Source organism: Panthera leo, chromosome D2, assembly GCF_018350215.1.
Source record: "Panthera leo isolate Ple1 chromosome D2, P.leo_Ple1_pat1.1, whole genome shotgun sequence".
Lineage (NCBI taxonomy): Eukaryota > Metazoa > Chordata > Mammalia > Carnivora > Felidae > Panthera > Panthera leo.
In genome coordinates, this window is record NC_056689.1 from 1,444,624 (window position 1) to 1,472,416 (window position 27,793).

At 46.3% G+C, this 27,793-nt stretch overlaps 1 protein-coding gene across 1 annotated transcript in view; it reads left to right on the forward strand.

Moving 5' to 3' along the window:
• The first annotated feature begins 4,490 nt into the window (after positions 1–4,490).
• Positions 4,491–27,793, forward strand: part of ZWINT (ZW10 interacting kinetochore protein) — a 32,012-nt gene continuing 8,709 nt past the window's right edge. Inside the window, exons 1-8 of the mRNA XM_042908687.1 lie at positions 4,491–4,563; positions 5,452–5,542; positions 5,633–5,756; positions 5,892–6,058; positions 6,169–6,225; positions 6,785–6,927; positions 7,004–7,163; positions 7,252–7,355. Coding sequence (XP_042764621.1) covers positions 4,523–4,563; positions 5,452–5,542; positions 5,633–5,756; positions 5,892–6,058; positions 6,169–6,225; positions 6,785–6,927; positions 7,004–7,163; positions 7,252–7,329 — 861 coding nt within the window. The 5' untranslated portion in view covers positions 4,491–4,522 and the 3' untranslated portion in view covers positions 7,330–7,355. The remainder of the gene's footprint in view (positions 4,564–5,451; positions 5,543–5,632; positions 5,757–5,891; positions 6,059–6,168; positions 6,226–6,784; positions 6,928–7,003; positions 7,164–7,251; positions 7,356–27,793) is intronic.

Genomic DNA, 27,793 nt, shown 5'->3' on the forward strand with positions numbered 1-27,793 from the left:
TCAGCGGGTTAAGCATCCAACTTCGGCTCAGGTCATGATCTCGCAGTTGGTGCGTTTGAGCCCCACGATGGGCTCTGTGCTGACAGCTCAGAGCTAGGAGCCTGCTTCAGATTCTGTCTCCCTCTCTCTCTGCCCCTCCGCCGCTCAAGCTCTGTCTCTCTCTCTCTGTCAAAAATGAATAAATGTTAAAAAAAATTTTCAAATAATTCTGTAATGAAATGTAACAATTAACTGTAGTCAGTATTAAAAAGTCCACAGAGTTTTGTGAACCTATGATAAAGAGTCTTCATCTAGGCTCATAGGTAAAGGATTTTGAGCAGAAATCTAAAGAAAGATTAAGAGTTAACTTTAATTAAAAAAAAAATTAAAAACAGTTGCTCTTTAGAGTACATCATCATTTTTAAAACATAGAGGAAATTATTTAGATCCTTTACAGAAATAAAACACACTTTGCATGGTTCTACTCATTTATAAGATGCATTTTATGACCAATAGTATGGACTTGTTTGACCATGTGATGTACACTGGGGAAGAATGGATAGTCTCCTGTTAGGGGTAGTATTCTATCAAATATTGTAAATGGCTTACTGAAATTCTAACTGTGACTATAGATGTATTAAACCTCAGTCATTTCTCCTTGCAAATCAGCTAGGTTTGATTCATATGTTTTGACGGTTTCTTATTAGGTGTGCATAAACTTTTATGATTATTAAATTCAAGTGATGAGCTGACCACTTTATCACTATGAAATTACCTTTTTTATTTCTGGTAGTATGTTTTGTTTTGAGTATATGTATATATACTAAAATAACCACCCTAACATTCTTTTAATTAGCATTAGCACGGTAAAGTGTTCCCACCCTTTTACTTTTATCTATTTGTCTTTATATTTAGTGCATTTCTTAATGTAATTGTTTTGTTTTTGGATCCAATCTGATCATCTCTGCCTTTTGTGTATTTAAGGCACTTACAGTTAATGTAACTATTCATACAATTAGCCTTAAAGTCTATCGTTTTGCTATTTGTTTTCTGTTTCCCTCATCTTTTCCTCCTTTCCTTTTCCTGCCTTCTTTCAAATGTGGTATTATTCAGATTCAAATTTATCTTTTTTGGGGGGTTATTAGCTGTGACTCTTTACTTTCATATTTTAGGAGTTGCTTATATTAGTTTTCTATTGCTGTACAACAAATCACCACAATTTAGCATCTTGAAACAACACTCACATGTCATGTCTCAGTTTCTGTAGGTCAGGATCTCAGGCAGTTTCTCTGGGACAGGATTTTTACATTCTTCTCGGGGGACTCTAAGGTTGCAATCAAGATGTTAACCCAGCAGCGTTCTTCTCAGGAGGCTCAATTAGGGAAGAATCGGCTTCCAAGCTTATCTAGACTGTTGGCAGAGTTCAGCCTCTCGTGGTTGTGTGACGGAGGGCCAAGCTATCTGCTAGGATCTCTTCTCCAGCCCTGGATCCCACGTGATCCTCGCCGCTGGCCTTTGCAACCCGCCTGTTTGCTTCTCCCAGGCCGGCAGGAGAGCTCTCTCCTTTGGTTTGCTGGGGAACATTATACAACGAAAGGGCATCATACGAGTGTGTGATTTGCTTAATGCAGCCTAATCAACAGATTGATACCCCATCACCAGTACTATATTCTGTTGTTTAGAAACGAGTCACAAGTTTCACCTTCACTCAAACAGATTATACTAGGGAGTGACTCACTAGTGGCCTCCCTGGGGCGGGTCACACCGCTTCTTAAAGAGATCACAGTCCACAGCTTTATCTTTAGCCCAGTCTACTTTCACCTCACACACAACTTTAAATAAACAACAAAGATGTGTAGTTTACTTGTGTTTCTTTTCTCCCCACACTTTTTTTTGGGCTACATTTTACTTGCGCATATAATTCCCCCGATTGCTATTTTTATTAATATAGTTTATTAACTTTTAAAAAAAAGATTTAGTGGTAAAAAAAAAGACATTTTTATTCATGTAGTTGCCATTTCTGGCACTGTCCATTTCTTTGTATACATTCAGATTTCAATCTAATGTTTCCTTCTAAGTTAAAAGATGCCTCGCCCATTTCTTGTAGCATGGATCTGCTAATGACAAATTCCTTCTGCTTTTGTATGTCTGAAGTGTCTTTACTTAACCTTTGTTTTTGGAAGGTATGTTTCCTGTAACTTTCTAGCAGTGCTTTGAAGATGCTGCTCTAGTGTCATGTTTTTTCCATGGTTGCAATAAGAAAGTTACTGCAATCCTTATTGTTGTTCCTTTGTATATAACATATCCTCCCACACAAAGCTGCTTTCAAGGTTTTCTCCTATGGATGATTTCAAGCTGTGCAATCATGGTACGTCTTGGGATAGTTTTTCAATGTTTTAATTTTTATTTGTTTAGAGAGAGAGAAAGTATGGGGTGGGGGGGGGGGGGCTCTGTCAGCAGAGTGCGCCGCTCCAACCCAAGACCCCTGAGGTCGTGACCCTAGCAGAAATTATGGGTCTGATACTTAACAGATGGAACCACCCAGGCACCCCTTGAATAGCTTTTATATACAATTATGTAACCTTCTCCACATTTTAGAAAATGTAACCTTCTCCACATTTACCTCCTAAAAGAAACCCCATGTCCTCCTGCAGTTGCTCTCAGCAGGCGACCAATGCCCATCTCCCCACCCTCCTGCTCCCCTGCCCCCACCCCAACCCTGGATGACCACTAGTCGGCTTTCTGATTCTCTACAAGTGCCTAATCTGGGTATTTCATGTAGATGGAATCATACAACATGTACTCTTTTGTGACTGGTTTCTGCCGCTTACCACAATGTTTTCGACGTTCATCCACGCTTCAGTAAGTATATCTCATTCTTTTATTTCTGAAAATACCCCGTTGAGTGGATGCAGATTTGTTTTCCAGTTCACCGGCTGATGGACATTTGGATTGTTTCTACTGTTTGACTTTTGTAAATCATGCTGCTGTGGGCACACGTGTGTAAGTTTTTGTGAACACAGTTTCATTCCTCTCAGATCTATCCCTACATGAAGAACTGTGGTCCATATGGTCACTCATGTTTAACATTTTGAGGAACAACTATACTGTTTCCCCAGGCAGATGAATCATTTAAAAAAAACTTTTTTTAAACGTTTTACTTTTCAGAGACAGAGAGAGACAGAGTGCAAGCAGGGGAGGAGCAGAGACAGAGGGAGACACAGAATCCAAAACAGGCTCCTGGCTCCGAATTGTCAGCACACAACCCCACGGGGGCTTAAACCCAGAAACCATGAGATCATGACCTGATCCGAAGTCCTACCCTTAACCGACTGAGCCCCCCAGGTGCCCCCTAGGTGATCATTGTAAGTTTTTCTTTAATGGTTTTTTTTTTTGGAGAGTGAGTGGGGGAGGGGCAGGGAGAGAGGGAGACAGAATTCAAAGCAGAGTGGGGTAGGGGGGGACCCAAACACACCAACTGTGAGATCATGACCTGACCTGAAATCAAGAATGGGACACAGGCACCTGAGCCACCCAGGCGCCCCCAGATGCATCATTTCATATTCCCACCAGCAACGTGAACATTCCGCTTTCCGCACGTCCTCACCTTTTATCATCTTTTTCATTATCTCTTCTTATTTTTTGAACATAACTGTTTTTAATATCCTTGCCTGTTTGATTCTATTTGCTCTGATCAGTGATTTTTTTTTTTTTTTTTTTTTTTTTTACTTCTCACTATGGATTTTCTTTACCTCGTTTTTTGCAAACTTGGTAGTTTTTATTTGGCTGCTGGACACTGTAAATTGTGTGACGCTGGCAGCTGGACATTTTTGTTTCTATAAATATTACTTTGCTCTGGCCTGCCACTTACTCGGTGATGTGCTCGCAGTCCAGCGCTACCTGCTCCCTGCCGCGAAGGCACACGGCTCTGAGCTCTCAGCGCAGGGCCCGCGGCCGCTGAGGCTCCCATCCCGATGGGAGGAAACTGCCCCGGCTGCTTATTCCACATTCCCTGAGCCAGTTCCGGGAGGGCCCGGGGGGCGGACCCCCACCTCCTGGGCGGCCCCCGGCCCCCGGCCGAAGACCGCTGCGCTTCCGGGATACGTGTTCTTCCCGACTAAGGCCAAGCATCTGGGGAGGTAGACCCAGTGCTTTCCTTCACCCCAACATAGTTTAAGCCAACTGGATGCCGAGTGTCTCCCCAGAGCCCAAACTCAAACTTGGCCCTCGGTCTCCCGCTGGACGAAAACCTGCTCAACTGCGCTGCCCGGCCCACGCCACGCCCCCAGGCTCCAGCACCGCCTACGGGCAGGGCGCGCAGGCGCAGAGCGCCGGCGCGCCGGCCACGCCCAGCCAAGACCGCGCCGGCGCCAAACAGCCGTCACTCCAACGGCTCGTCGGCGTCTGCCAATCAGAGTGCACGCTGACCCTCGCTTCCCGCCCACTGGCCCGGTAGCCAATCGCCTGCCCCGGTGCTCACAGCGGCGAATTCAAAGCTCATTGAGGGCTGGACGCGGAAGAGCGGGAGCGCGCTGTCGGCGGGATGGAGGTGGCGGAAGACGGGGTGCGGGGCCCCGCGCTAGAGTGAGTGTGTGCTGCCGGGTGGCCGCCGGGGGCGGGCTGGGAGGACCTTGTGGGACCCCGCGTACTCCCGGGGTCCCTGGACCTCGCCGCGGGACGTGTAGGCAGGCACCCCCCTCTCCCTGCACGCACCCCGGCTGGGTCCCGGGGGCCGCTTCATCCCTGAGGACCCCGAGTCCCTGGACCTCGCCGCGGGACGTGTAGGCAGGCACCCCCCTCTCCCTGCACGCACCCCGGTTGGGTCCAGGGGGCCGCTCCATCCCTGCGGACCCCGAGTCCCTGGACTTCGCCGCGGGGCGTGCAGGCAGGCATCTCCCCCCTCCCTGCACGCCACCCAGCTGGGTCCTGGAGGCCGCTCCATCCCTGAGGACCCCGCGTCCCCTAGCGGGTAACACCGTCCAGGCATCAGATGTCTGGGAGGGTCTTTTAATTTTGGTCTGGACTGTGTCAGCGCGCACTCCGGGGGACTGTTCTACCCACACCCCTGCCTGCTGGTGAGGCGGCTCGCAGAGCCTAGAGCAGGCACCCAGCTCTCTGTCCGATCCCCGCCCCCAAATGTCCCCTGCCCGAGACCCCCTGCTGCCCATCGGAGCGCTGCCCCTTTCCTTCCCTATCCCGTATTCCCTGATGGCCTTCAGACCTTCCACCCAGTGGTTCCTCTTCCGTGAGACCTTTTCTGCCTGAGATCCTAGCCCCTTATCCTGACTCCCCCTGCTCTGCTTGTTTTTACTATCCCTTCCGTCCCCAGACAGCACTGCAGACCTTCCTGTAGATTCTGGTTTGGGCAAGACCCAGCGTTGTTGCGCACCTGCGAATGCGTCTGTGCGCACAGGTCGGCCAGGACTAGCGCCCCAGGAGTGTCCAATTTTCCCCTTTTTCTTGCCCCGGCAGGGCCCTGGGCAAGCTGGCACACGTCCTGGAGCCTACAGGCCTGCAAGAGGAGGCGGAGCTGCCGGCCCAGCTCCTGGCGGAGTTTGTGATGGTATGGGCAAGCCTGGGAGCTAGGGCAGCTCCGGGGTCCCCTCGTGGGGGTACTCGGCAGACGTCCCTCTTCTGCCCTCTCTCTGAACAGGACTCCCGGAAGAAAGACAAGCTGCTGTGCAGCCAGCTGCAGGTGGTAGACTTCCTGCAGAACTTCCTGGCTCGGGAGGACACTGCCCAGGGACCAGAGCCCTTGGCTTCTGAAGACGCCAGCCGTGAGCAGGAAGGGGGTTGGGGTGGAGGTGTGTCAGGTCAGCAATTTGGCTGATGGGAGGACAGAGGCCCCAGTGTGGCAGGCAGACAGGCAGGCCAGTCTCATCTTTGTTCTTGTCTTCGGTGGCTCCTTTCAGGGCAGAAGGCAATTGCTGCCAAGGAGCAGTGGAAAGAGCTGAAGGCCACCTACCAAGAGCATGTGGAGGCCATCACCAGGGCCCTGAGCCTGGCCTTGCCCAGGATGGAGGAGGCCCAGAGGAAGCGGGCGCAGCTCCAGGAAGCCCTTGAACAGCTCCAGGCCAAGGTGGGGCCAGGAGGAGGGAGAGGAGGGCAGGCATGCTGGGGTGGACCCCTGGCCACCTCCCAAATCCAACCAGAGAAACACTCTTCCTTCTTTGTTCCCCTTCGTTGCAGAAGCAAGTGGCCATGGAGAAGCTGAGAACAGCCCAGGAGCAGTGGCGGCTGCACCAGGTGGGTCCAGGCCCCTGGGGGAGTGTCCCTTCTGCACCCCTGCACGGCACTGGCCACGTCCTCTGCCCTGGAAACCTCCATTCCCTTCTCCTCTGTGAGGCCTCCCCCCACGGGCCAGGTCCTCTTCCCATGTCCTCTGCCCGGAAAACCTTCACCCCCTTCTCTGTGAGGCCTCGCTGCTCGGGCACCAGCAGGGAGTTAAATCGCAGCCTCGCCACTGACAGTGTTAGGACCTTGGGTGTCCCCTGACTTCCTGTGCTGTTTCTTTGTCTACTCCATAAGCCAGGTGGATGACGTCATCAGTATAGCAAGTGCTTAAAACAGTACTTGGCACATCACAGACTAACGTTCGTTTGTGTTAGTCTTTCCTCCGAACACTTTGCACTAGAATAGCTCGTTCTGACCCCTAGTCCTCTCTAGGCCCCTGTTTCCCCTAAAGTGAGTAGAGTTCCTCTTTCCCTCTGTGGGTCTGCACCCCAAGTCGTGCCTAGGCTGGGGATTAAGAGTGTGGCTGAAGGACCTCCACACCTGCTGAGGCGTTTTGCTCTCACTCCGGTAGGAGAAGCGTCTGCAGCAGCTGGCGGAAGCTTCTGCGGAGGTGAGGCTGCGGCAGACGGGGGCCCAGCAGGAGCTCCGGCGTCTGCATCAGGAGCTTGGAGCCCTACGGCAGCAGGCGGGGCAGGAACGGGACAGGCTACAGAGGTGAGGCTGGGAGAGTGGGCTGCACACCCCCGTGTGGCCCAGTTTTCCTCCCTCACCAGCCACCTCTTCTCTGCAGGCACCAGACCTTCCTCCAGCTGCTGCACACCCTGCAGGGTCAGCTGCCATTTCCCGAGGCAGAGACGGAGCCCCCACGGAAGCTGGACCCTGCCGAGGATGAGCCCCAGCAGCGGAACACCGGGGATGCCGTGGGGAGAGACGGGGCTGGGCCATCCGAGGTGAGTGAGAGGTGGGCCGGGGGCAGGGCGGTGGACAGAGGAGCTGGGAGCCAGGCCTGACCCATCACCCGCACCGTGTGTCCCCAAGGCTGACGGCCCACCGCCTGCTGTGGACATAGGCTCGCCGTGGCTCCCTGAGGGGCAGTGCCACGGGAAAGGAAGCTAGAGCTGCACGGCGTCCCCGGACTGCAGGTATGGAGGGAGGGGCGGCCTCAGTCCACCTCCTCTCTGTGTCTGAGCTGTTGTCCCTCGGGGGCTGGAAGTGGGAAGGAGCAAGGATTCATCTTGTGGCTGAGGCCTAGCACCTCGCTCTGTGCCCAGCCTGCCCTGGGCGAACCCCTGTCTGTCTTCTCACCGTGCCCCGCCCCCATCCTTGTTGCGGGATGCTCGGGGCTCTGGAGTGCAGCCTGGTTTCTGACCGGGACCTGGGTGGGGTGGGCTCCCGAGCCTGGAGCTCTGTCTGTTCCCCCTTTTGTGTCCATGGTCACATGTCGGTCGGTGGGCAGAGCCACACGTGGAGCTAGCGGTACAGCAGGTGCCGGGACCAGTGTGGACAGAGAGCGAGTGGGTGGGGAGGGGCCTGGCTGGCAGCCCTGACGCTGCTTGTCCAAACCCACGGGAATCCAGCTCGCCGAGCGTATTCACTGGAGGAGGAGGATGCTTCGTGCAAGGCGGTCGGACGTGGCGCAGTGACGGAAGTGGTGATGGCGTCCCTGCCTCAGGCTGGCCCCTTGCTGCGAGCCGGGGCCGGCAGCCGCGGGTCTGGCTCGGCCGCGCACACCTGCCCGCAGAGTGTGGTCCGCACAGACCAACCGGGATGAAGAGCAGCCCTGAGAGCAGAGAGAAGCCCTGTGTCTGCCTGAGCTCCTACTTCTGTCCGTATTTGGGTGTGTGTTTCCGTGTTCACTGTCTCCGTTTTTCTTGAGTGTGTGGCTGGTGTGGGCACACTGGGGGCACTGCTCTCTGGGGGACAGCGCGTCCCTGTGGGGAGTGTGAGGACTGCCGTGTGAGAGACACCAGCGACCACCCCAGCGGGAGACCCGTCGTCCATATGAGGGCGGGACCTTCCTGCGTGAGCGGGACCCCAGCGGCTCTGGGAAGAGCCTCGGGGGTTGTGTTTTCAGACGCCTTCCGGCAGGTGGAGACGGAGGGAGGTCTTTGAGTCCTGCTCTGGGCTCTGCTTCTCTGAGGGCCCGAGTTCCCTAGTGTTCTTTCAGACGTGTTGGCCCCGTTGTTTAGGTGTGAGATAGGTCTGATCTCAGAGGTGTTTGAAGACCCCCTCAGGGCTGAGTGAGGGGTCGGGATTGAGGACGCTTCTCCGTCTACCATGTGTGAGGGAGCAGGCTTCTAGCTCCCAGGTGCCCAGTCCCACTCACCCCTCTTCTTGCTGGGGGGCTCCCTCCCCGACCTTCTGCCTTATCTCTGTGGCCTTGTGGGCCCTGGGATTTCTACACGGGACAGCAGGCACATCGGCCCTGGGGAGGAGAGCTGCTAAGGGGCGCTGGGGTGCGGTTGGGATGCTGTGGGGTTGCCCGGTGCCTCGCGCTGGTGGCTGATGGAGCCCGCAGGGACAGGAAGACACAGTCCCCGGAGCCCCCCAGGCCGCTCCCAGTCCAGTCAGGGAAGAGCTGGGTGGACGAGCAGTGATCACACGAGCACACCCGAACTTCTGGCAAGCAGGCTTTCCTCCCCGAGTGGGGGCGGGGCCAGTGCGCCCGTGAGGCGTAGGGGAGGGCGGGCTGGTGTTGCACCGGCCAGTGTGGCTGCAAGACTGACCGACCAGCTAGGGGACCGGGCCTTATTCGCCGAGAGGAGCAGGGTCTGGCTGTAGCAGTGCTCTGTGCTCCCGGTCCCCTACGGACCATCCTGGGACCCTGGTCTCATACACGCACTTGGGCCTGTGGGCCTGTGGGCCTGCGGGCCTGCTGGCCTGCTGCCTGCCGGGGACTTGCTCTCTTTTCCACCTGCTGGAGGGACGGAGGCCAGTCCCTGAACCGCTGGTCTGGATGCCATTGCGCTGTCCTAACCGAAGTCTCCATGGTAACTAACACGGACCATCGGCTCAGTCCAGCACCAGAGAAACTCTTCTGGTTAAGAATAGTGTTTTCCTTTTAAACATGATATTCTTCTGTGGCGAAACACTGCTTTGCTTTTTCTTTGCTAGCTTTAATTTCCCGCTTCCCAGCTACTGTTACGTGTTTCTAGGAATTTCTCATTTCTCAAGCATATTGGTGTACCGTCATAGTATATTTTTTATTCTTTTAACGTGTGCACACTGTTGCAGGGTGGCCTAATGTGTATTCCTGATATTTTTGTGCCGTATCTGATGTTCCCTTTGATCTGTCTTCAGCTGTGCATTCATTTTCACATATTTAAAGATTCAGAATTGCCTTTTGTGACCTGCTCTTGTTTGTGTCTGCTCTGGTTCATTGGCCCGTAGGCCTGGCTTGGCCATTTCCTACCTTCTGTTTCTAGGTGGAGAAGATGTACTTGTTTTGTGAACTTTTAATTTCTATCAGGTAATACACTTGTGTATCTGGTTCTTTGTTTTCTCAAATAAAATGTAAGGCTACACATTTCTTGTGGCTTTCTCTAAATATGTTCACATTCAGTTCATAGAATTTTCTATTTCCCATTGTTTGATTTGTGAGTTTCTTAGAAAAGTACTTTTGCAGTTTTCTCTGCATGGGAGGATAATCTTTCTAAGTCTACTCTAATTTGGTCAGAGAATGTCATCTATATAAGAAATCTTTGGAAGGTGGCAAGGGATGCGGGTAGAACCAGGAATGTGGTCTCTTGTCTTTTCTTTTTTTGTGCTTCACAGGGGTTTGAAAGGACGTCTGTTTTGGAATTGTCCCTTGTGGTGGTTTCTATGTGTCTGTCACATTTTGCTTGTTATTTTTTCAGTTTTTGTCTCCCGGATACCAAATTTTTTGTTTTCTGAATGTCATCTCCTGAGAGGTGTGTTCAGGTCTCCGAGTATGATCTCCTTATGATTCTGGTAGATTCTGCTTCCCCTGCCCTGCGCCTACTGTGTTAGGGCACAAGTTTACACGTGGGTCTTCCTCTGAGCCGGGCTGTACCACTGTTGACGGGCGAGTGTCTCTTAGCCTTGCGATCTGCCTGCGTCGGTACCAAGGAAACTGCAGCTCCCTGTGTACCTTTGCCTCGTCCGCGTCTCTGACAGCCTTGTGAGTTTCAACTTCTCTTCGTCCTTGTGTCGTGCTGTGTTTTTAGAGAGCGAGTGAACGAGAGCAGGGGAGAGGCAGAAAGAGAGAATCCCAAGCAGTCTCTGAGCTGTGAGCACAGAGCCTGATTTGGGCTCGATCCCATGAACTAGCAGATCATGATCTGAGGCAGAAATCAGGAGTCAGACGCTCAAACATCTGAGCCATCCAGGTGCCCCCACTTTTTATTTTTATTGCTTTTATACCACATTAAAGAATGATTTTTTAAAAGCCAGTTTCATAATTTTTCTATCTTTGGTTTTATTTTTTTATCATTTTGTTTTCATTCCTTTTATCTTTTTTCTTCTGAAGGTTGTCACTGGTTGCTACCCCAGTTTAGCTTTTGAGTTAATAACGTCTAAAGTTAAGTGTAAGAGTCTCGATCTTGAACAAGAAAGGAAGCTTGGCACCACTGATGGGTCAGCACACTCTTGACTAGTAAGATGTTTCCGTTCGGTTCATTACTTCCAGCCTGTTCTCTCCTCACAAAGCGGACTGACTCTTCCCTACATTTTCTGGTCATGTTTACTCATTCACTTTGGTTTTCTGCCTGCCTGATTTTATATGTCAGAGCTTTCACATGGGGTGATTTCCCATCTGAAATACATGTGTCGGACTTTCTTTTAGTTATAGGGTCGGTAGGCTGTGCAACACTTCACTGTTTCTTACTGTGAAATCCTTTTATTCTGTTCTCATTCTAGAAAGAGGTTTTCATTGCGTAGAGGATGCTTAGGGCACAGGGGCTTTCGTTTAGAACATGACTCTAGCTTTCACTGTTGCTGATGGGAAGTCAGCTGGCCGCTTAAAGTTCTTCCTGTACATCTGGTTCGTTCATTTGTTCACTCACAATGCTTGTGGTTTGTTGGGCTTTCTAAATCTGAAATCGCCAGTCTTTTCAACAGTTTAGGAGTATTTTCAGTATCTTCTGTATAAGCTTCTTCCATACGAGTTAGACATCAATTAGATTTTCTAACTTTGTTCTTCATGTTATATAAACGTTCTTCCATATTTATAGTTACTTTTTTCTCTCTAGGATGCATTTTCTTTGTTTAAATCTCTTTTGTTAACTATGTTACTAACCTATTGGATAATCGTTAATTTCATTTTTTGTCATTAATTTTTAAGCAGCTCTGTTAGACCCCAGTCTACGTTATTTGGAGTTTTTGTGTTATTCTGGCCTACAGTTAGAGCTGATCCTTTCTGACCCTCATACAACATGTTCCGGTCTTTCCCCGGCGTTGGAAGGGTGCGTAGTTTCCATCTTTGCGGGCCTGCCTAGGTCCTCACCTTCCTCATGTGCTTCTTGTTTCTTCGTGTGGTTTATGTAGTTTTACTACCAAGTGTCCATTTTTATTGAACTTCGCTGTTGCGAATACTTTGTGGCTGGTCACAGGGGGAGAGGGTGGGTGTGTTTTCGTTTAGTAGCTTGTGGACACACTAATGTTCCTTGTGTCTCTCCTACTTCTCATTCTTGCCGGTTGAAGACTCTTTTTCATTCATATTTCTCAAAGACTTTTTTCTATTTTCTCTTTCAAAAGCACAAGCTTTTGGCTGTATTTTAATACTGCTTTAATGTTCTTTCATTATCCTCCTTTCCAAGGTGCCACCCTACAATTCTTTATTGAATTCTATTTTTATGTGACTGTTTCCACCAGGAAGATAATTCTTGTCAACACTTGGATGGTTTCAGCAAAGTTAATCCTTTGCATTCTATCTTTACAATTTTAAAATTTGTAAAGCCGAGATTTCACTTTGGATATTCTACCCTACTGTGAAAAGAAAGCTATTCTAAAATAGAATAATATAAAATATGATATGTGTTAAATAATAACAAATTACATAATAATTAAAGAAAGCTATTCTGGCCATTCTGGTTAATACACGCCATTCCTATCTTACAGAATTTATGCAACTTTTTGTATTGTAATTTTTATGGGTCTTCTTTGAGGCAATTATGCGTAAGTTTTAAAATACAGAGGATGAGGGGGCGCCTGGGTGGCTCAATTAAGCATGCGACTTCTGCCCAGGTCATGATCTTGTGGTCCGAGCCCCATGGCGGGCTCTGTGCTGATGGCTTGGAGCCTGGAGCCTGGAGCCTGCTTTAGATTCTGTGTCCTCCCCTATCTGTACCCCTCCCCCACTCGTGCTCTGTCTTCCTCTGTCTCTCAAAAAAATAAATGTTAAAAGAAATAAATACAGAGGGTGAGGGGCCACTGGGTGGCTCAGTCAGTTAAGCATCCGACTTCAGGTTATTGTCTCGCAGTTTGTGAGATCGAGCCCCTTATGGGGCTCTGTGCTGACAGCTTAGAGCCTGGAGCCTACTTCAAGTTCTGTGTCTCTCCCTCTCACTCTGCCCTTCCCCTGCTCACACTCTGTCTCCGTCTTTCTCTCAAATAAACATTAAAAAAAATTTGTTTTAAATACACAGGATGAAATAAATTAATTTCATTATTATTCCTAACCCAGTCTTTAAATGCCCCTTTTGGTACTTTGAGCACTGGGCTCTGAGGAATTTAGTGTTGGGGTCTTGATAAACTTTGCTTTTGAAATTTGGGATAACCTAGGCATTAGATCTCAGTCTCAGGAATCAATATCTTTTAGTTTGTTTTCAGGACTTATTAAACAGTTTTTTGAGGGCATGTACATTCTTTTATTTATGTTGTTAAATTGAACTTATATAACTGTTGACGTAGTTAGGAAAATCTTCACAGGGCTCTCAGTATACCAGATTAGGCGTCGGATGCCTGTTCCCACGTACCTATAACTTCTAAACTGTCAGATGGACTCCAGCAGACACACCTATGTGGACACGCGTGATTTGGTTCATCGTGCATTTCTTCTTTGTCACGCCCTAGTGAGGAGTTGATAATTACTTAAATGGATTGATTACTATATACCTAAAATTGCATTTTGAAATAGGAAAGAGAAGGAGTAAATCCAGAACTATAGGAGAGTGTTATCTCTGGTTGTTTTGCTTGGTCACCATGAAGTCAGGACTGTGTGGGAAAGACACGCAGATTTCGTGTTTAGATTCTGCTCTTGATGGCGACCGAGATGCTGATCCTTGTTCCGGTGTGCCTTTTTCAACACGCGAAGGAGGGGTGTGTTCAGAGTACGTCATACTTGTCAAATAAACACGTGGACACGTACACATCCACACCTAAAACAGGTGGAGAACTCGCGGATCAGATGGGGGAAGTGGTTTCAGGCTCCTTTTCTCGGACACAGGTCCTGTCATTCACACTGGCTCTGATTCCTCTGTTCAGGAATATGCATAACTTTCGTCCACAAATGAACTCACACCAGTGCCCTCGTAATTTAAAAGGACTTAGGAAATGCTCATTGCATTATATTCAGGGAAGATTTCTCAAAGAGCTGCCTGTTGAACTCAATTTCAAACAAATGCAATTATCCAGAGGCAGATTTCATCATTTATTGAATGTCAGCTGTGTGCTCAACATAAGTTTTGAGAATTAAAAGAAAAAAAAGGAAGATGATAAAGACAATCTCAGTTTACATTCAGAGACAGGAAGGAAAGACTAACTCTAACAAGCAGTACTGACTGTTCTCATGGAGTGAGGGCTGGCATGTTCAGCAGCACCGGGATGGCCACGTCCTCAGTAAAGCACAGAAAGTGACCCCAGTGACCTCAGGAGCACAAGAGGCCGGGCAGAGCCTGGATCACACTGTCAGGGAGGCCTTTACCTTGATGGCTGGGGGAGGCCAAGCCTTTACCCAGGAGCCAAGGAAACCTGCTGAACAAGGTTTTTTCCTCCTTTGGCAAAAAATCTCCAAGCCCCTTTTAACCCATTGAAATAGAAACTCTCAGGGAAGACCCGCCCCCGGGGAGGGCTTTGTGAATCCTGGCACATGCCCTTGTAGCAAGCGGTACCGCTGCCTTCACTGTGTGGAGGTGAACAGTCTCCCTGAGCATCCACTGCCTGCTCCTGCACGTGCCACAGTGGCAGCAAGCAGAGGGCTGAAATCCATTCAGGCTCCAGAATGGACCTCTGTTCTAGAATGCTGGTGCTTCACACTAAGTGCAGTAGTGATCACGATTACGAGCTCTCATGTTCTACCCACGAAGACCGTCACTAGAGCAGCTCAATGACGTAGTGCTCTCGGCTGGTGACAGTTACCGTCAGGACAAGTGCAGAACAACTAGACTGATGGATGGCCTGTCCCACAGTCACTGTTGTTTGGTGTGTTACTGGAGGCTCATGACTCCGTGAGAATTTTGGAAAGTATCACAACGCAACATCACTCACTGTGCCTCGGGTGTAGGCTACTTATCAAGGTTTTAGGGACTTACAGTTGAAAACGGGAAAAATCCTCAGCCATAATTTAAAATGTTTGTGATAAAGAATGGTGAACTATTTCCCATCAATTAGCAAAATGACTGTGGTTTTTAAACACTACCCTGTGACTACCATAACTTTGGTGTTAATGATTACATTGAACAATATTCGGAGACTTCCGGAATGTAAAGATGAGAGGAGCTTTATGTTAGGAGTCTTGTCACTGTTGGTGCCGGCGACAGGCTGTTCTTACTCTTTTGAGAAAGAATAAGACAAATATTGTTTGATTAAAACAGAAGTGTGGTTGCTACCGTAAGAAGAGATTTTCCATTTTCCCCCTTCCATCTATCTCTATCCCATCTCAGGGATTTTTAGTTTTCAGGATCCAGTGAACTAATTAACTCTGTTAGGGTGGTGGTGGCAGTGGTCTAAAGAAGTAGGCAGTGAAAAACAATGTTACGTTTATAACAACAGAAAGAAAGGGCTAGTAGATATTCAGGTAATTCTAGTAGTCATTATTGCATGTGGTATACCTTTTATGTAGGCGAAACACTGAAACTATGGAGTTCCATGTGCCTCAAGGAAAACAATTTGTTTTATAGCTAAATAATGGAATTGGGTTTGCTTGTTTTCGACATTATACAACAGTGTTACTGGTGTGAGTCACAGTGCCTGCAATTTAGCCTTGCCATTGTCCAGCTCGAACAGGGGATGGCCTGGCCAGTGGTGGTGAGATTTTCTTTACAAGGTTTACAATTTCTGGCAAATTTCTTGCCTTGTTTGTTCTTTTTCTGAAATTGTGTGTGTGTGTGTGCACGCACACACACACATACGCAGTCATATTCATTCATTCCTTTATGTTTTGAGACTAAGTTGTTAATTACATGCAGATTCAGAATTGTACTAACTCCCTGGTAGTTGTGTTCTGTTAGTATTTATTGATCACGCACTTAACGAACATTTCAGAGTACCTATGTGTCAGTTACTCTTCCGTTTTTTAATAAAAATCTATTTGACGTAACGTTGTATACATTTAAGGTGTACAACATGTTCATTTGATGTGTTTATATACTGTAGTATGATTGCCATTGTTGTGTGAAGCTACCATAATTAGTACCTCTGTCACATTAATAATCATTCCTTTCAGTGGTTAGAATACTTAAGTTCTAGGCTCTTAGCAAGCTTGGTGATTATATAACAGTGTTGTCTGGGTTCCTTTGTTCTGTGCATTAGATTTCTAGGGCTTCTTTACTACCCGTTACAAGTCTGTCCCTTCAAACAGTGTCCATCCTGTTTTCCCCGCCCCTGTCCTTTGTAGTCATCATTCTGATCTGTTTTCATGAGTTCGGCATTTTTAGATTCCACATGAGTGATCCCATACATTACCTGCCTTTGCCTGACATACCTCACTTAGCTTAACTGCTCAAGGTCCATCCACGTCTCAGATGGCAGATGTTCTTTAACATCACTGGATAATAGATAATGATATGTGTAGGTACCTGGATATGTACGATATATATGGAGACTATTTTATATAACGTGTAACGTATCTGCTTCTTTATCCATTCATCCAACAATGAACATTTAGGTTATGTCCACATCTTGGCTATTGTGACGAATGCTGCAGTGAACAGGGGAGTGCAGATCTCTCTTGGACACCCCGTTTTCATTTCCTTTGGGTGTACACACAGAGATGGAGTTGAACCAATGTACATTCCCACCATCAGCGGAAAGGTTCCCTTTTCTCCACATCCTCACCACGCTTGTTACCTCTTCGTGTGGAAGTTTAATTCTGAGCTCTGTATTCTGTTCTCTAGGTCTACGTGTCTATTTTTTATGCCAGTGGCATATTGTATCATTACTGTGGTTTGTAGTATAGTCAGGACGTGTGAGGTGCCTCCAGCTTTGTTCTTTCTCCAGTATCGCTTTAGCTATTCGGGGCCTTTTGCGGTTCCATACAAATTTTAGGATTTTTTTCTTTTTTCTTTTTAGTTTACTTGAAGCCATTGGAATTCTGATGGGGATTGTGTTGAATCTATAGATGGCTTTGGGTAGTACGGGCATTTCAACTATTCTTTCAATCCACGTACAAGATGTCTTTCCATTTGTTTGTGTATTCTTCAACTTCTTCCAGCAAGGTCTTGTATTTTTGAATGTACAGATTTTCACTTCCTTGATCAAATTTATTCCTAGGTATTTTATTGTTTTTGAAGCTATTGTGAATAGGATAGTTTTCTTTATTTCTTTTGTGGATGTTACATCATTAGTATATAGAGTTGCAACTGATTGTTGTATGTTGATTTTATATCCTGCAACTTTACTGAAGTTCCAACAGTTTTTTTGGTAGAGTCTTTGGGATTTTGTATATACAAAATGAAATCATTCACAAATAATGACAGTTTTACTTTTTCTTTCCCAATTTGGATGCCTTTTATTTGTCTTGACTAAATGCTCTAGCTAGGACTTCATTACTGTATTGATTAAGAGGGGTGAGAGTGGGCATCCTTGTCTTTTTCTTGATCTCAGAGGGAAAACTTTCAATTTTTCTCTATTGAGTGTAATGTTAGCTATGGGTTTGTTATACATGGCCTTTTATATGTCATGTTTCTTTGGTACCCAATCTGTTAAGAGTTTTATCATGAAAGGATGGTGCATTTTGTCAAATGCCCTTTCATCATCTATTGTGGTTATTATGTGATTATTTAAATCTTTCATTCTGTTAATGTGCTGTATTACATTTATTGATTTGTATGTGTTTGAACCATCCTTGCATCCAGAGATAAATCCCACTTGGTCATGGTATATAATCATTTTTATGTTATTTAATGTGTTCTTGAATTTAGTTTGTCAATATTTTATTGACAATGTTTGCATCTATATTCATCATGGATGTTAGTCTTTAATTTTCCTTTCTTGTAGTGTTCTCTTCTGACTTTGGTTACATGGTAATTTTGGCTTCATAGAATCAATTTGGAGGTGTTCCCTGGTCTTTAACTTTTTTGGAACAGTGTGAGAAGACTTGGTGTTAATTCTTCTTTAATTTTGGTAGAATTCACCAGTGAAATCACCTGGTTCTGGAGTTTTCTGTGTTAGGTTTTTGATTACTGATTCAATTACTTTACTACTAGTTATTGGTCTGTTCAGATTTTCTGTTTCTTCCTTATTCAGTCTTTGCATACGCTGTGTTACTAGAAATTCATCCATTTCTTGTAGGTTATATTTGTTGGCATGTAATTGTTTATAGTAGTCTCTTAAGATCCTGTGTATTTCTGTAGTGTCAGTTGATTTCTAATTTTATTGGAGTCTTCTCCCTTTTTTAATTAGTCTAGCAAAAGGTTTGTCAATTTTATTTACCTTTTTGAAAAACCAGCTTTTAATTTCATTGATCCTTTCCATTGTTTTTCTGGTCTCTATTTCACTGATTTCTACTGTGATCATTATTATCTCCTTTCTGCTAACTGTGGACGTAATTTGTTCTTTTTCTAGTTCCTTGAGGTGTAAAATTAGGTTTTTATTTGAGATCTAATTAACAGATGCACATAACACTAAACTTTCCTCTCAGAGCTGCTTTTGTAGCATCCCATAAGATTTGATATATTTCCATTTTCCTTTGTTTCAAGATAATTTTTTATTTCCCTTTTGATGTTTCCTTTGACCCACTGGTTGTTCAGAAGTGTGTCGTTCGGTTTCCACATATTTGTAGAATTTCTACCTTTTGTCTTGTTGATTCCTACTTCATACCATTGTGGTGAGGAAAAAAAAAAAAAAACAAAACCTTGGTATGGTTTCAGTCTCCTTAAATTTGCTAAGATTTGTTTTGTGTCCTGTCACAATCTGGTCCAGGTGCATTTGAGAAGAATGTGTATTCTGATGCTATTGGATGGAATGTTGTATCTGTGTCGGTTAAGTCATTTGGTATAAAGTGTGGTTCATTTCCAGTGTTTATTTTGTTGATTTTCTGTCTGGATCATCTATCCATAACTGACAGCAGAGTAGTGACGTTCACTACTATTTTTGTATTATCGTCTATTTCTCCCTTCATATCTGTTCGTATTTGCTTACCGTACTTAGGTGTCCCAATGGTGGGTACCTATATGTTTATGATCATTTTATCTTCTTGATGTATTGACCCTCTTATCGTCATATAGCAGCCTTCTTTGTCTCTTGTCACTGTTTTTGGCTTGAAGTCTGTCTTGTCTGATGTAAGTATGGCTGCCCTCGCTGTATTTTTGATTTCCACTTGCACGGAGTATCTTCTTCCATCTCTTCACTTTGAGCCATTCGTGTGGAGAGCTGAAACGAGTCTCTTTTGGCGGCTTAGAGTTGGGTCTTATTATTTTTATCCGTTGAGTCACTCTGTGTCTTTTGACTGGATAATTCGGTCTCCTTACATTGGAGCGATTATTGATGTGTAAGGACTTGGAAACGCCATCTTACTGTTTTCCTTCTGGTTGTTTTCCGTGGTAATGTGTTCAGTGCCCTCTTTTTCTAATGGTTTGTGAATCTAGATTGTTGCTTTGTGGTTACCATGAGGTTTATGTAAAACATCTCAGATAAAAGTTCTTTGATGCTGAAAGCAGCTTATCATCATTCCCCTGGAAAGGCTCCACCCTATTACTCCTCCTCTTTTATGTTTTTAATGTCACAGTTTACCTATTTTATGCTGTGAATTTATTACATTATAGAGTGTTTTTACTGTAGTTAAGTGGCCACGGTGCTTTTCCAATACAGAGTTAGTTTTCTAATTCTGGCTGTTTACTTCTCACCTACCCAAGTGCAGTGCACTGTCCTGATTTCGTGTCACCGATTAGCACCTTTGCATTTCAGCTTGAAGAACTCCTGTTAGCATTTCTTGCAAGTCAACTCTTGTGGTTGGCAACCTTCCTCAGCTTTTATTTATCTGGGGATGCCTTTATTTCTCCTTCGTATCTGAAGGGTGGTTTTGCCACGTAAAGTATAGTCGGCTGGCCAGTTTTCTCTGTCAGCACTTTGAATGTGCCATTCCACTCTCTCCTGGCCCGTAGGGCTTCTGCTGAGAGCCTAACAGGGTTCTTTTTAAGGGTTACGTTCCCTGGCTGCCTTTAAGATTCTTTATCATTGAGGGGTGCCTGGATAGCTCAGTTTGTTAAGCATCTAACTTCGACTCAGGTCATGATCGCAGGGTTTGTGGGTTTGAGCCCCTGCGTCGGGCTCTGTGCTGACAGTTCGGAGCCTGGAGCCTGTTTTGGATTCTGTGTCTCCCTCTTTCTCTGTCCCTCCCTGCCTTGTGCTCGTGCTCTCTCTCTTTCTCTCTCTCTCTCAAATATAAATAAACATTAAAAAAATTTTAAAGAAAGATTCTTTATCGTTGATTTTCGACAGTTTCATTGTAATGTGTCTTGGAGGTCTTTTCACATTGAGATAATAGGGTGTTCTAGTAGTTTTGTGAACCTGTGCCAATTTCTTCCCAGGTTTGGGAAGTTCCCAGCTATTAAGTAGACTGTCCCCTTCTCTTGTCCTTCTGGTATACCAGTCACTCTTCTATTTGCCCTTTTGACCTTTCTGATGGAAACTGATGGCTCTTGTAGGGTTTCTGCCCTACTTTACAATCTTCGTTCGCCTCCTCATTGAGCTGCACTCTCTCTGTGTCCTCGAGGTTACTTGTTCTTTCTTCTGTCTGGAGCGATGCTTCCTTCCTCCCCTCCTTTACTGAATTCTTCAGTTCCAGGATTTGCTTGGTTCTGCCTTATAATGTTACTCTCTTTTGTAAAGAAGTGCTCTGTTCATTAATTTTGTTCCTGAGTTCACTGAATTACTGTTCTGAGTTTTCTTGGAGCTTGTTGAATTTCTTCATGACTGCTGTTCTGAATTTGTTATCGGATTGCAGTTTTCCATACCATTGAGTTGTGTTGCTGGAGGATTACTGTCTGTGACACCACGTGTCTGGGATCGTTCACAGTGTTGGGAGACATGCACTTGTGCTTCAGCCTCTGAAGTATCAGTCACCGTCCTTAAGTAGGGTTTTCTGTTGACCGTGGATCTTACAGTTCAACGGTTTGGCCATTAGGAACCTTGTTTCTTTTGGAAGGTGGCTCCGTAGCTGGAGCGTGTTTCTCCTTTGACTCCTCTGGCAGACGCGTGCGCACAGGGAGCTGGTGGCAGAGCCCGGGCAGTTGTGGGCTAGGCGCCTGGGGCTCTGGGGGTCCCTCTGGGCCTGGTGTGGTATCCTCCAGGGGCCCAGGGCCATCCTGCTGCTGACGTACTGAAGCAGATGGCATGAGGCCCGTTTCTTCACGGCGCTTTGCCACTGTCGTCTTCCTCTTTCCCTGTCCTGTCCCTCCCCCGGTCTTGGGTGGTTCTCAGACGTGCAGGTGCTGCTGGAGACAGGGCCCCTCCTCGGCAGCCTGTATAGCTGCTGCGGGGGTCACTCTGCCCACGGGGGAGAAGGTGTGGCCTTTGCCTTGTAGTTCACCTGTCTCTAGACCTTGGTTCCCAGTCAACAAGAGCACGATTTAAGGGAGATGTCTTTGTTAAGTGACTCATCCATAAAATCAGTTTTTGTGGTCAGACAGGTTATAATATTTAATTTTAGTTTGGAAACTTAAGTTGTAAAGCTGTTTAGTGTTGTGTTTTGTTTTTCCTGGCGAAGTATCTTGAGTGTCATATTTTTTAAGTGTATGTGCATTTACATAAATTCTAAACTGAAGGCAGGCATTGTTCTTTCTTTATAGCTTAATTTTATCTTGTGTTATTTCTTAAGGAGTCATTTATTTCAATCATGAAGTCACCCGGAAGCTACGGGAAACCTTCCTCACTTCATCGTAGGACTGATTGCTATCCATGGTCTGCTATTTTTTATCTGTGAATCTAGTTTACCTCTAAGGAAGCTGAATGGACAGCCTGGCTCATTTTAAATTTTGTATTAAGAACAGAGTGCACTCATTTTGTTCAATGTCAGGTGAAGCCTATCTAATATTTCCTAGATGGTTAAGTATATGAAATTATATATAATAAAAAATTACAGAAAAATTAAAAATCTGTCTTCCTCCAGGTATCTCTGTCCCCACAGAAGTATACATGCTTGGCAGGAATGTGGATGAACACTCTCCATCCTTGGGGCACCTGAGTGTCCCGGGGGTTGGGCATCTGATGCTTGATCTCTGCTCGAGTCATGATTCCCGGGTCACAGGCCCCACGCTCTGCATGGAGATTTGCTCTCTGCCCCTCCCCCTGTCTGTTTCTGGCTCTCTCTCAAAAATAAACATTAAAAAAGATTTTTAAAAAAGGAGTTGGAAGGTAAGAGACAAAAGCAAATAGATGTTTAAACTATTATCCATTTATTTTCATACTGATTTTGTCATCTTTTAGATTATTTTAGTGAAAATAGCAGTTTTGTCAGCATAAATTTTAATTTTTTTTATGTTTTATTTATTTTTGAGAGAAAGCACGGGAGGGACAGAGAGAGAAAGGGAGACACAGAAGCTGAAGACAGGCTCCAGGCTCTGAGCTAGCTGTCAGCACAGAGCCCCACGCGGGGCTCGAACCCACAAACCGCGAGATCATGACCTGAGCCGAAGTCGGACGCTTAACGACTGAGCCACCCAGGTGCCCCTGTGGTGTACAGTTTTATTTTTTTTTATTTATTTTTTTTTTTTGGTGTACAGTTTTAAATCAGGATTATTAGTCAGTTCATAGGTAATAGACATTTAATGGTTTTAGGCATTAACTAGTTACATCGCGTTGTTACCGATTATAGTATAAATAACTGATGATCTGTGGTTTCACCTACAGAAACAAACCGACTGTAGCAGCAGTCGGGATATTCGGGGCCATCGAGCTTGGTTTCTTTCCACGGGTCACTGGCACATACAGTGACTCCCTGCAGTGACCCAGATGTGTTATCTGGGGAGACAGATAGCTAACCTTAAAGTGTGATGTGCAGTAAACTCATGTTGAGGTTTTTGTTGTTGTTGTTTGTTTTGTTTTGTTTTAACATTTATTCATTTTTGAGAGACAGAGACAGAACAGGAACGGGCAAGGGGCGGAGAGAGAGGGAGACACAGAATCCGAGGCAGGCTCCAGGCTCCAGGCTCCGAGCTGTCGGCACAGAGCCCCGTGGAGGGGCTCGAATTCATGTGCTGTGAGATACGACCTGAGCCGAAGTCAGACGCCCAAGCAACTGAGCCACCCAAGTGGCCCAGACGTGTTTTTTTTAAAATGTCGATTTCAGCTGTCTCTGAAGATTCCAGTTCCCAATCCCCTGTTCAGATTTTGCAAATTTGCCAACCCCCTCCCGTGATTATGACGCAGTGGATTTAGGGGCTGTTTCGTGAGAAACGCTGCATGATTCCCATGACGATCTTGGCACACTCGGCGCTACCGGCTTGCCGGGCTGGAGACCCGGAAGCCATGGACAGACCCGTTTTGAGCAGGACTGGGGAGGCGGGAGGGAAGGGAGGGCCTGGTCTCCCGGGACGGCTGGGGCCTGGTGGGATGACAGGACGCGGTGGTGGCAGGAGACGCAGCCTGAGGCCGAGGGGGTGGTCCTGAGGCAGTGGAACTTGTGCTGGAGGAGGTGTGACGGCGGGCTTGTGCGAGCGCAGTGTGTAACACACGCACCTGCGGAGTTGTGCAGGACGGGCACACCTCCTGATCGGGGAGTGCACGTTTCCGTCTCCGAAGAGCCGACTTGCCGGAGTTTGTCGTAGGCAGAAGTAGAACGTGATGAGATGTCCCCGGACCTGAAGCTCGTCTGCGCCGAGTGAGGCCCCACGGGTGCAGCCCGGCTGAGACGGGAGTCCAGGCCTGCCGGTGGCCCTGCCCAGGCCCCCACCGTGCTCCTGCGCCGAGCGAGGACAGAGCTGTGTCAGGTGGCAGGCACGTGATCCTGCTGGCCCCGCCGTCTGCATCCGCTCCTGGTGCCCGGGCAGGTGTCTGCGGTGACAGGATCGTGTGCCCGGAAACGGCCACTTGTCCCTTGTCACTCCACGCATCTTCCTCTTGGGAGACAAGCCTGCGGGCGGCACTGGAACGCTGGGCTCGGATGCCGCTGTGGCTCCTCACCTGGGGAGGCAGGTGCGCCCCACCCCCCCCCCACCCCCCCCCCCCCCCCCGGAACCTTCAGCCCTGCCCCTTCGGGAGCAGCCAGGAGCGCGTGGGGCCTCTGACGTCCCTGCGTCCCAGGGGAACCAAGCGGAGGGACGGCTGCACCCCACACCTCCCGGCCGGGCCCTGCCCTGCAACCAGGTGTGTGATGTGCTCACCTGTCACCTGGGGCCCCGGCGACACGTCCGAGTGACACACCAGTGACAGGCGCCTCGGGTCCCGGGCTTGCTCCGTCGCTGCGTCTCCCCCACGGTGACACAGGTATAGCCTCCCGGGGGGCTTGTGACCCTCTGCCCCGCGAGTTCCCTCCGACGGTCCCCAGGCCCACGTGCTGGGCCTGGACTCGGGGGCTCCTGGGAAGACTTCTGAAAGCTAAGAGCTCCTTCCTCCTTGCTCTGATTTCCGGAAGTCACGTGTCTCACCTGCGGTCCTGGTCCTGTTCTGTTTGATATTTCCTTTGTGATGAAGTCTCTGCCCCCTCTGCGCTCCCCAGGCCTCAGCCAGCCCACACCGACTCCCCCTGCAGCCCGCATGGGTGGGGGGCTGAGAGCTGTTGGGGGGGGGTGGTGGTGAGGGTTCGGGGGCGGCCGTTTGTCACAGACTCTTCCTGACCTCAGTGGTCTCCAAGACTTTCCCTATGAGCAACAGTATCTTTTAAAAAAATTAATGAATCTCAAATAATTGTCATCTTTTTGTTAAAAGTATAATTAGTAAAAGTGAAAATGTTGACTTTGAACAGTATGGTGTTTTAATCTAATCTCGGAGGATCTCCAGATGACTGAGTTGCCATGGCAACCTGTTGGGGTGGAAATGCAAGAAAACTTTAAATATGAAATGTTTTGATCGTGTCTGTTCCTAATTGGTACTCTCTCCTCTCCGGTGTTTCCACTGATGTTTTCATAACACTTCAGTGGAGTACACATTTATCAGCAGTTAGAAGTTGTTTTATAGACAGTGAAACTATCACAACTTTATGATTGTTACCTTAAAAATATGTAATATATTTGCGACGCTTTGACAAACCTTTTGAAAAGCTGTTCTTACCTCAGCAATCTTTGGCGCATCTCAGAGCAGAGCCCCAAGATTGCTCCTGTGACCTTCCGCGCCCCGGGCCCGGTTCCACCTGGCACTCCCCATGTTTTAGGGAAATTATCGCTGACACTCTCTCTTCCTTATTTGTGTATTCTTACTACAGAATACACTGCCCCTCGCGTTACAGGTACCTGAGAGTTGTTTCTTTCCTTATTCTTCTTATAACCCGTGAACCTTATTTCTCAGGGGCTCGGACTCGGTTCAAGCCAGGCACGGGTCAAGATATGTTTAAAATTGCACACGAATTAGGGCAGATGCAGCCTTGCAGGAAATCTCCAAATGAAGGAGAGAGGTTATTCGTACTACAACGTAACATTTTGAAATATATAGATCTTGCAGTTTTTAAAAAAATGTTTATTTTGAGAGAGAGACAGTCAAGGAGGGGCAGAGAGAGAATCCCAAGCAGGCTCCACGTTGTCAGTGCAGAGCCTGACGCGGGGCTTGAACTCGTGAACTGTGACTTCGTGTCCTGAGCTGAGATCAAGAGTTGGATGCTTGACCGACTGACCCACCTAGGCGTCTCAGATGTTGGAATTTTTTTATGGTGGAAAAGCATACATGACACAATTTGCCATTCTAACTACAAGTGTACAATTAAGTGGCGTTTAGTGCAGTCACACTGTTGTACAACAGCCACCACTGTCTGCCTCCAGAACTTTTTCATGTTCCCAGACCGAAACTCCTTACCCAGTAACGGTATGCCAGCCCCTGACAACCACCATCTACTTTGTGTCTCTGAATTTATGAGACTTATTATGAGACTTAATATATTTAGAGTTATTATGAGACTGAATATAAGTAGAATCCCACAACACTTGTTCCTCTGTGGCTGGCTTACTTTTAGCACGGTGTTTTCAATGTCAAATTTTTCTTCATTCAGTCTGAATAACATTCTCCTCCTGTATGTATGTATCACATTTTGTGTGTTTGTTCATTCATCAGTGGGCACTTAGGTTGCTTCACGTTTAGGCTCTTTTGAACAACGTTGCTATGAATGTGTACGTACAAATATCCATAGGAGTCCCTGTGTTCACTTCTCCTGAAATTCCGGAAGTGGAATTGCTGGATAATGTAATCCTAGGCTCAATTTTTGGAGAAACTACCATACTGTTTTCCACAGTGGGTGCAGCATCTTACGTTTCCACCAGCTATGCACAGAGGTTCCGGTTATGCTACATCTTCACCAAAACTTGTTACTTTCTAGCTTTTTTTGTTGTTTTTGATAATAGCCGCACTAATGGGTATGAAGTAGTATCTCATGGTTTTGATGTGCGTTTCCCCGTCAATTACCAGTGACCAGTGTCGAGCATCTTTTCATATACTAACTAGTTGGTCATTTTTTAGGTGAAATGTCTGTTCAGTCCTGTGACTGTTTTTTAATCAGGTCATTTGATTTTTTGCTGCTGAATTGTAGGAGCTCTGGATTTTCTGTATTAATCTCTTATTGGATATATGATATGCAGATATGTTCTCCCATTCCATGAGTCACCTTTTTGCTCTATTACAGCCATTGATGCACAAATATATTTTTTCTTTAATGTATATTTATTTTAAGAGAGAGAGCAGGGTAGGAGCAGAGAGAAAGGGAGCGCGAGAGAGAATCTGTGCTGACAGCACAGAGCCTGATGAGGGGCTCGATCTCATGAACCATGAGATCATGATCTGCGCTGAAATCAAAAGTCAGATGCTTCACTGACTGAGCCACCCAGGTGCCCTGATGCACCTTTTTAAAAAATATTTTAATATTAAGTGTTTTTAATTTTGATAAAATCCAACTTACCTCATTTTTTGTTGTTGCCTTGATTTTGGTGTCCTATCCAAGAAAACAGTACCAAATCAAATGTAGTGAAGCTTTCCCTCTGTGTTTTCTTCTAAAAGTTTCAGAGTTTAATTAGTTCTTAGATTTGAGCCTTTGATCCACTTTGAGTCAGTTTGTATATGGTATAAGTAAGAGTCTAACTTCATCCTTCTGCACACAAGTATCTGGTTTTCCAACACCATTTGTTGAAAAGGGCCCTTTTCCCATCGAATGGTCATGGTACCATTGTCTAATATTTTACCATACATGTGAGGATTTATTATTTTTTTGGTAACATTACTGAATTTGTTTATTCTTTTTTTTTTTTTTTTGGTGTGGAATATTTAGGGTTTTCTGCCTGTAAGATCGTGTTATCTGTGAACAAAAATAATTTTATTTCTTCCTCTTTTATTTGGATGCCTCTTACTTCTTTTTCTTGTCTAGTTGCTCTGGCTAGGACTTCCATTACTATGTTGAATAAAAGCAGAAAGAGGGGATCCTTGCCTTGTTCCTGATCTTAGAGGAAAAACTTTCAGATTTTTACTTTTGAATTTGGTGGTTACCATGCATTTTTCATATATGGCCTTTATTTTGTTAGAGGGTTTTCTTCTAGTTTGTTGAGTGCTTTTATCATGAAGGAGTGTTTTATTTTGTCAAGAGCTTTTTTTTTTTTTTTTTTTTTATCAATTGAGATAATCATTTTTTTTATTCCATTCTGTTAATGTGGTTTATGTCATTGTTTGATTTTCATATGTTAAACCATTTTTGCATTCCAGGAGTAAATCCTACTTGGTTTTGTGAATAGTTCTCTTAATATATAATTTGAATTTTGGTTTGATGGTATTTTGTTGAAGATTCTTGCATCGATGTTCATGAGAAATAATTGTCTGTAGGTTTGTTGTTACTGTTTTTCTTTGTCTCACTTTGATATCAGAGTAATGCTAGCTGCATAGAATGAATTAGGAAGTTGTCTTAGTTCAGGCTGCTGTAACAAAAATACCATGAACTGGTGGCTTATAAGCAACAGAAATTTATTTTTCACAGTTGTTGAGACTGAAGAATCCAAGATCAAGGTGCCGGAAGATTCAGTGTCTGGCAAGGACCCTCTTTCTCATTCATACCCCTGACCTC